Below are 8,191 nucleotides of genomic sequence, written 5' to 3'. Positions count from 1 at the left end.
AGCCCAAACCCCAGTGTGAAAATTCTACTGGGTGCCACCCTGGGCCACATTTTCAAGGTGTGAATTCTGCATCCCTTCCAGAGCCCAAACCCCAGTGTGAAAATTCTATTGGATGCCACCCTGGGCCACATTTTCAAGGTGTGAACTCTTCTTCTATTCCAGGGCCCAAACCTCAGTGTGTAAATTCTATTGGGTGCCACCCTGGGCCACATTTTCAAGGTGTGAACTCTTCATCTGTTCCAGGGTCCAAACCTCAGTTTGTAAATTCTATTGGGTGCCACCCTGGACCACATTTTCAAGGTGTAAAATCTTCTGAGTTAACTCCAATTGCAAAATTTCAAGGTATAAAGCCTTGTGAGTTGAATTTAGAGAGGGAAAAAACTATGATAGTTAACTCTGGACTACATTCACAGGATTTGAAATCTGAACTGACTCCAGGGTCAAGGTTGAAATCTGAACTGACTCCAGGGTCAAAATTTCTAGGTTTAGCACCTATGGAATGCAGCCCTGGACCACATGTACACTGTGTAAATTCTTCTAAATTGAATTCAGAGCCAAAATTAGAATTTATAAAGTCCATGGAATACAAACATGGGCCAGTATTGCAAGATATTACAACTTTTGAATTGACTTCAGGAATAAAAATTCCAAGTATGAAATCTGAATTTCACCTAGGGCCAGAGCAACAAGGCATAGAATCTGTTGTATTCAACTCTGTACAACATGTACAAGATATAAAATGTGAATTGACTTCAGGGACAAAGTTCCAAAATGTGATACCAATGGAGTTCAACTCTGATCTTCAACTTCAAGGTACAAATTCTTCCAACTTGAATTCAGAATTTGAATGCATAAATTTTAAGTTTAGTCCAGGGCCACAGGTGCAAACCATGAAGCCCTCTGAACTGAATCTTGGGTCAGAATCTCAAGGTACAAAATCTGTTTTGTTCAACTCTGGGCCCTACTTGCAAAGTATAAAATCATCTGAGTTAACTGCAGAAACAAAGTTTCTGTTTTCGGAGAACCAACTTGAGTCAGGGCAGCAAGTTGTACAATCTCTGTTCACTTTGGGTCCTCAGTTAAATGGTATGCAATCTTTACACCTGCATACAGATGTACAGTCTACAGAGATGAGTAAACAGCCATTGCCTTTTGGCGAGAATTCTGTAAAATTGATTTCAGGCCCTGGGCTGCAGGACTTGGAATATGGGGTATATGCGGTAGAACCACGTTTTCAAAGAGTGAAATCTGTGGAATTAAACACAGAGTCACATCCTCAAGGTATGAATTCTGAGAAGTTGCCTTTACACCTCAAGCATCACAATATGTTTGCACCAAAGCCATATTGTCAGGCTATGACATCTCTGGAGTGGAAACCAGGGCCACAACTTCAAAGTGTAAATTCTTTAGGGTTGACATCATGCCTCAGTTCTCAATGTGTTAAATCTGTGATCTTCACACCGAACTCAGGTTTTCAAAACGTAAAACCTGTGAATCTGAGGCCAAGGTCCCAGCAATATGAAGATATAGACTGCCAAGAGTTGAGTTTAGGTGTAAAATCAGTGATGTTGACACCAAAACCAAATAGTGAGTTTCTAACAGGACCAGCATTGGCTAGTGTCAAATTTTCAAATTTGTTTCCTGAATCACAGCAACAAGATGTGAAAACTTTGGAGTTTACTCCAGAGCCAAAGTTGCAAAGTATAAAACATCTGAAATTGTCTTCAGTGTCTCTGCAGCAAACTGTAAAATCTGTGGAGTTAGCACCAAAGTCACTGCCTCAAAAACAGAAATCTGGTAACCAAACTCCAAGAAGTGATCAAACCACAGAATCCTCTGAAGTTATCTCTGGCCCAGGGAAACAGATTGTAGAATATTCAGAGATGATCCCAAAGCCAAAGCAGCAAGTCCCTACAACTGTGAATTTTAATTCAATATCAATTTACCAAGCCCCAGAATCTTCAGAAATGACACAAGAGTTGGCACAAAAAGACACAGAAACTGTGGAGAAATATGTGGGACTGATCTCAAAGCCAACAGATAAAGCCACAGAATTTTCAGAAATGCCTCTACAGCTAGATCTTCAAGTACCAGAATCTGTTGATCTGGCTTCGGTGCTAAGGGATCAAGGCTCAAGATCCTTAAAATTAACCTCAGAGAAAAGCTACCAAATCCCAGAAACTCTGGGGATGCTCTCTCAATCATGGCCTCAAGTTAAGGATTTGGGGGAGTTATATATAAAACCATTACAGCAAGTTATAGAACCTGAAGGAATGATCCAAGAATTCAAGCATCATGCTACAGAAGATATAGGGTTGATCTGTGAAGCAAGGTTGCAAGGGAAAGAATTTCTTGGAACAACCCCAAAGACAATAAGTCAAACTACTGGATATGCTGAGAAATCTCCAAATCACTATCCTCAAACCTTAGAACCTGTGGGGATAATCTCTGAGAAAAGAATGCAAAGGGAAAAAACTGAAATATCATTGCCAAAGCCATCATATCATGTCCCAGATTCTGCTTCAGGGATGACACCATGGCTAGGACACATTCAAGGTCCTGAATCTGTGGAGCTTACTTCTGAGGAACCTATGGAATTGACCCCAAAGTCACAACATCATGTGGGATCTTTAGGAATAACATTAGGGTTAGGAGATAAAGTCCCAGAATCTGTAACTCTGATCTCTAAGCCATCACTGGAAATGGAGGAATCTTTAAAGTTGGCTCCAAAGCAAAAAAGTCAAGTTGTGGGACATGCAGAATCTATAGAGCTCAACTCTGAGACATGGCAGCAAGATAAGGTATCAATTGGGCTAACAAAGTCACAGAATCAAAGAAGGAAAAATTCAGGGATAGCTCCAGCAGGACCACCGAGTCAAATTATAAAAGGTAAGAAGATTAGTCCAAAACCACTGGATCAAGTCACATCACAGATTCAAGTTGCTCAGTCAGTAGGGGTGATGCCAGCAGCTCCCCGCAAAGTTGTTGAATCTGTGAAAGTGACCCCTAGGCCACCACTTCAACTTGCGGAGTCTGTGGCAACACCAGGGCCAAAACCTCAAATGGCAGAAAATACTCCAGAACATCAAGATGTAAGATCTTCAGAGTTGACCTCAAGCCCATGGTTACAGAATATGAAATATAAGGAATTAATCACAGAGCCAACACATCAAATTTTGGAAAAGATTGTGTTAACCCCAGGGCCATTGTATCAAATTGTAAAATCTGAGGAATTAGCACCAGGACCAGTTCCTCAGGTTGTAGGCACAATAGGAGTAGCCAGGGGATCAGAGATTTATGTAATGGATTATTTGGATTTAGTCCCAATGCCATATCTTCAAGAACTGGCACAACCTGTAAAATTAACTCCCAGGCCAAGTATTCGAGTGATGTCTGCAGAATTAGCCTCAAAACAAACATCTCCATTTGAGGAACCAACAATATTGACTCATGAGCAAAAGTTGACGCCTGCAAAATCCACAGAGATAAAAACAGAGTCTCCTAAAGTTATGAAATCTGAGGATTTGAATCAAGGACAGATGTGTCAAAATTGGGACTCTAAGGAATCAATGTCAGAAGAAGAGTCACAAGTAAGTGATTTTTTCTTAGAGTCCCTAAACAGCTCTTCAACCCCACTCATTTCAAGTTCTGTCAAAACATCTGAATTAGGAAGCCTTTGGGGTTCTGGGATCTCAGAAGTATCAAGAGCTTTGGATATGAAGAACCTTGGGACATATATTTTGCAGCCTGAAGAGTCCTATTCTGACTCTGTTATGATGCAGTCATCATCTCTTCTCTGGGACCTTCAAAATGAACCCTCTGATAATACAGTGGACATTGTGGAAACCCCACATCCTGAGACTGTGGGAGTGGATATTACATCTAAGGATAAAACTAAGAAGAAGCAGATGGAGAAGTCAGAGGACTCACTCCAGAACCATTGCCAACATCCATCACGAAGCCGGAGATCACCATCTGGGACTTTCCAGGGAAGATCAGGGTCTCAAAGAGGTTCTGCTCGGCCTTTCTTGGGCAGACAACAGAATGTCTGGGAGAATCATGTCAATAGGCAGCGACTACCTAGAAAATATCTCTCTGCTATGCTAATGCTAGGGAATGTCTTGGGGACGACTATGGAAAAGAAGCTTTGTTCTCGAATATGTTTAGCAGAAAGAGCCACTACAGATATCTGTAAGTCTATTCAGAATTTATTTGGGGTTCCAGCTGAACTGATGGAATTTTCCCAGAGCTTGCTAGAGAATGGTCCATGTACTATTTCACAGCCTTCAGTGGTCAAAAGTTACATTCAGAGACATACTTTATGCCACGGTCCTGATCAAAGAGGGACTCTAAGGATGTGGACACGTGGCTCCATGGCTTCCATAATACGGCAATACTCTGGGACCAGATTGGGCACAAAGAAAACAGATTCAAAGCTCAGTAATATATCCCAGGAAGTCACTCAGCATATGCCTATCTTATGTGCCGAGGGCCAGCTTCCTGCCCTAGCAAAGTCAGAGTCTTCTATCAAGATATATTATAATAGGGAGGATCCTATTTCCCAGGAAGAGAGTGAAAACACACAGAGTGATTCACAGAGAAGAATTTTTAAGTCCCAACACTCCTTCAAGCCAAGTTATCTTTCTCCAGTCAAGACTGACTTTTCAGAACAGTTTCAATTGCTACAAGAACTGCAGCTAAAAATAGCAGCAAAACTCTTAAGGAGTCAAATACCCCCCAATGTGCCTCCACCTCTAGCTTCAGGTCTTGTCCTAAAATACCCTATCTGTCTACAGTGTGGCCGATGTTTAGGATTTAATTGCTGTCATAAAATACATACCACTTTTGGGCCTTATCTTCTTATCTATCCACAGATCCACCTTGTAAGTACTCCTGAAGGCCATGGTGAGATTCGGTTGCATCTTGGCTTTAGGCTGCGGACTGGAAAAAGATCCCAAGTTTCAAAGTATCATGGAAGAAGCAGACCCATGACACCAAATAGTCCTATAGCACCATCAAAAAGGAAAGCTAAAATTTATACTCCAGTTTCTAAGAATCCTACTCCCACGAGAGATTTCCAGTCTAGAGCTTTCCAGTCCCCTGCTCCTGTACAAGTCTATAGCAAACAAAGGCAATGGGGTAGCCCTGGTCTAGTAGGAAAGACAGAAATTGGAGAGTTTGGGCATTATGAATTGTCTCATGTGCACTCCCTATCAGAGAGTGACTCTGTAAGCTGCTATCAGGATGAAACATGGGCTCGAGTGAGAACCAAAAAAACCTGGGATTCAAAATTTCCAGTGAAGAGAATCAACAAAGGAACACCAAACACAAACAGTGGAACCACAATACAGAGTCCCTCTAAGGAATCCCCAGCCCCTTTAAAAAGAAAGAGGACTGTAGTAGCTCATACAAGTTCTGCTTCCTTAAAAAGACCAATTAAGAAATCCCCCCAGCCCAAGTTCCTGAGACTGCTCTTTCAGGGCCTCAAGCAGGCATTCCAAACAGCATGCAGAATGATAGCTTCTTTTGGACAGAAGCCTGAGGACAGGACCAGGCCAGATGATTTGTGGTCAAGCAAAAGCTATGATTCAAAACAAAAAGCCAGGGACTACTGTTTACCAAAAGATAAAAAAGGAGAGGGGACACCAGTTGTCAAGCAAAGGCCACCTAGTCCAAGCACTAAGAAGGAGGACATATTGTTGGAGGACACAAACCAAAGCAAATCAGCTCAACAGCCACAAACAGAGAGCCCTTGCCAATCCAGACCTCTCCAACTGCCCAAGCCCACAGTGTCCCAAAGAGAGGTCACTTTACAAACTGTTACTGTCAGGCAGACTTTGGGTGTAGTTCAAAATGACAGCAGCAGCAGTGCCAAGAAAACCCTCCATAAAGATGAAATTTCCAGTCAGAAGTCGAAGAATTTGCTCAAATCCGAAAGCAGACTTCAGGTGAAGAGAAACGCGCACAGTTACCATAACGGGAAAGGCCCTCACAAGGAGGCCAGCTGCCACCAGGGGGACAGAACCCTGCGGAACGCCCCTGAGAAGAGCCAGCGCAGCCCTTCGGACAGAACCCTTTCCAGTGTCTCTGAGAGGAGCCATCAGGGACTCTCAGAGGGGACACATCGCAGTCCCTCGAAGAGGAGCCATCACGATGCCCCAGAGAGGAGACGTCACAGTCTCTTAGACAGGAGTCATCAAAGCTCCTCAGAGAGGCCACCTCACAGTCCCTCAGAGAAGAACCATGTCAGTCCCTCAGAGGTGGTATGTCTCAGTCCCTCAGAGGTGGTATGTCCCAGTCCCTCAGAGAGGAGCCGTCCCAGTCCCTCAGAGAGGAGCATTTGCAGTCCTTCAGAGAGAAAGCAGCATAGACCTTCAGAGAGGAGCCATCGCAGACCCTCAGGGAGAAAACATCACAGTTCCTTAGAGAGACCTCGAAGTACCTCAGAGAGGAGTCATCACACTCCCTCAGAGAGGAGCCATCGCAGTACCTCAGAGAGGAGCCATCCCAGTACCTCAGAGAGGAGCCGTCCCAGTACCTCAGAGAGGAGTCATCCCAGTACCTCAGAGAGGAGCCGTCGAAGTACCTCACCCAGGAGCCATCGCAGTTCCTCAGAGAGAAAACGTCACAGTCCCTCAGAGAAGAGGTGTCGCAGTCCCTCAGAGAGGAGACTTCGCAGTCCCACAGAGAGGAGCCGTCGAAGTACCTCAGAAAGGAGCCCTTGCAGTCCCTCAGAGAGGAGCCGTCGCAGTCCCTCAGAGAGGAGCCGTCGCAGTGCCACAGAGAGGGGCCGTCGCAGTCCTCGCAGTCCCTCAGAGAGAAGACGTCGCAGTCCCTCAGAGAGGAGCTCTCGCAGTCCCTCAGGGAGGAGCCCTCGCAGTCCCTCAGGGAGGAGCCCTCGCAGTCCCTCCGAGAGGAGCCGTCGTCGCAGTCCCTCCGAGAGGAGCCGTGGTAATTTCTCTAAGATATCCTTTGGCAGTCCCCCTGAGATAAGAGGACACAGTCCTTCTGGGAGAACCCATCACAGTCACTTTGAGATGAGGCAACACAGGCCCTCTGAGAGGAGCCAGCATCGCCACCCTGAGAGTAGTGATCACAGTACCACTGACAGGACCTGTCACCGTCCCTCTGAGAGAAGTCAACGTTGTCATTCCAAGAGGAGACACCGCAGTCATTCTCAGAGAAGACACCGCGGTCACTCTGGGAGGAGACACCGCAGCCACTCTGAGAGGAGACACAGCAGCCACACTGAGGGAATCCATCAGAATCTCCCCAAGGAGAGGCTCAAGCACAGCTCCCCTAAGGAGAGGCCCAGACATAGTTTGTCTAAAGATTCCAAGAGTTACTCAGCCATGCCTCCCGCAGACTAAAACGAGAACTTCAAAAGCAAGACGAGTTTGGAGGCCCGAAGCTAGTAGATGAGGAGAGCTCTGCCCCTGTTATAAATCGTCTTCCTTAAATTTTCACCCTTTCCTGGCTTCTTTCCTGCTCAGCCACTGCCTCCAATTCCTGCACCCTCAGCAATGAAAGGGCTGCTTGATCTCTCTACCTGGGGGAGGGGGACAGAGAATGAGTCTGTAATTTCTCTAAGATCAATAAAGGGGCAATAATTGATCTCCATGTGCATCTACAGGACCACGACCGGGGTGGGTGCGGAAAACTGGGACAAGTGTTGTCGTGCAAAGGGACTGAGCACCGGGCTGGAGGCCCGGGGCCGGCTGGTCTCCAGACCCCGCCCCCTCGCTCCAGCCCCGGGCCCGCGTTCTCCCAGGCCCCGCGCCGCAGTGGGGGGTGGGGTCTCCGGAACCGAGGGGGGCACGTCACATGACTCTCCAGCCGCAGCCCCCTCGGAAGCTGCTAGGCGGAAGTAGACGTTCAGAACCGGGCTAGGCGGCGCCGAGGCCACATCCGGGAGAGGCGAGGAGAGCGGAAGTGGCGTTGGTCTGGCCGGAGCCCTTGGGTGAAATTGTTAGGCGTGGAGAGGGAGTGATGTCTTCCAGACTCGGTGCAGTCCCCGCTGTGAGTTCCTTGGGGTGACCATGATGCTTTAGAGGGAGCGCTGTCGAGCCAGGAGCACGCGGCCCCTCGCTTTTGTCCTGTGCTCAGAGTTGGTTTTTATCAGACCCCATCGTAGGCCCCACCCTTTTAGATCAGATCCACCTGCCCCGCTCTTCTTTCCCCACTTTTTTTG

General features: G+C 46.4%; 2 protein-coding genes across 7 annotated transcripts in view; both read left to right on the top strand.

The window, feature by feature from the left end:
• Positions 1-4,992, top strand: part of CUNH2orf16 (chromosome unknown C2orf16 homolog) — a 14,734-nt gene extending 9,742 nt beyond the window's left edge. The window contains exons 4-6 of the mRNA XM_048804953.1: positions 1,080-1,281; positions 1,471-4,191; positions 4,934-4,992. Of these exons, the coding sequence (XP_048660910.1) occupies positions 1,080-1,281; positions 1,471-4,191; positions 4,934-4,992 (2,982 nt within the window). The remainder of the gene's footprint in view (positions 1-1,079; positions 1,282-1,470; positions 4,192-4,933) is intronic.
• Positions 4,993-7,862: 2,870 nt separating this feature from the next.
• Positions 7,863-8,191, top strand: part of Znf512 (zinc finger protein 512) — a 32,219-nt gene continuing 31,890 nt past the window's right edge. For 4 of the 6 annotated variants that reach the window (XM_048804628.1, XM_048804627.1, XM_048804625.1 and 1 more), the window contains exon 1: positions 7,863-8,019. In XM_048804628.1, coding sequence (XP_048660585.1) covers positions 7,990-8,019 — 30 coding nt within the window. In that variant the 5' untranslated portion in view covers positions 7,863-7,989. The remainder of the gene's footprint in view (positions 8,020-8,191) is intronic. The other 2 variants (XM_015479833.2, XM_015479832.2) reach the window with 1 other exon arrangement.

Source organism: Marmota marmota, unplaced genomic scaffold (genome assembly GCF_001458135.2).
Source record: "Marmota marmota marmota unplaced genomic scaffold, marMar, whole genome shotgun sequence".
In the NCBI taxonomy this organism is placed as follows: Eukaryota; Metazoa; Chordata; class Mammalia; order Rodentia; family Sciuridae; genus Marmota; species Marmota marmota.
The sequence above is the reverse complement of the archived record's forward strand: the minus strand, read 5'-3'. Positions and strand labels throughout refer to the sequence as shown.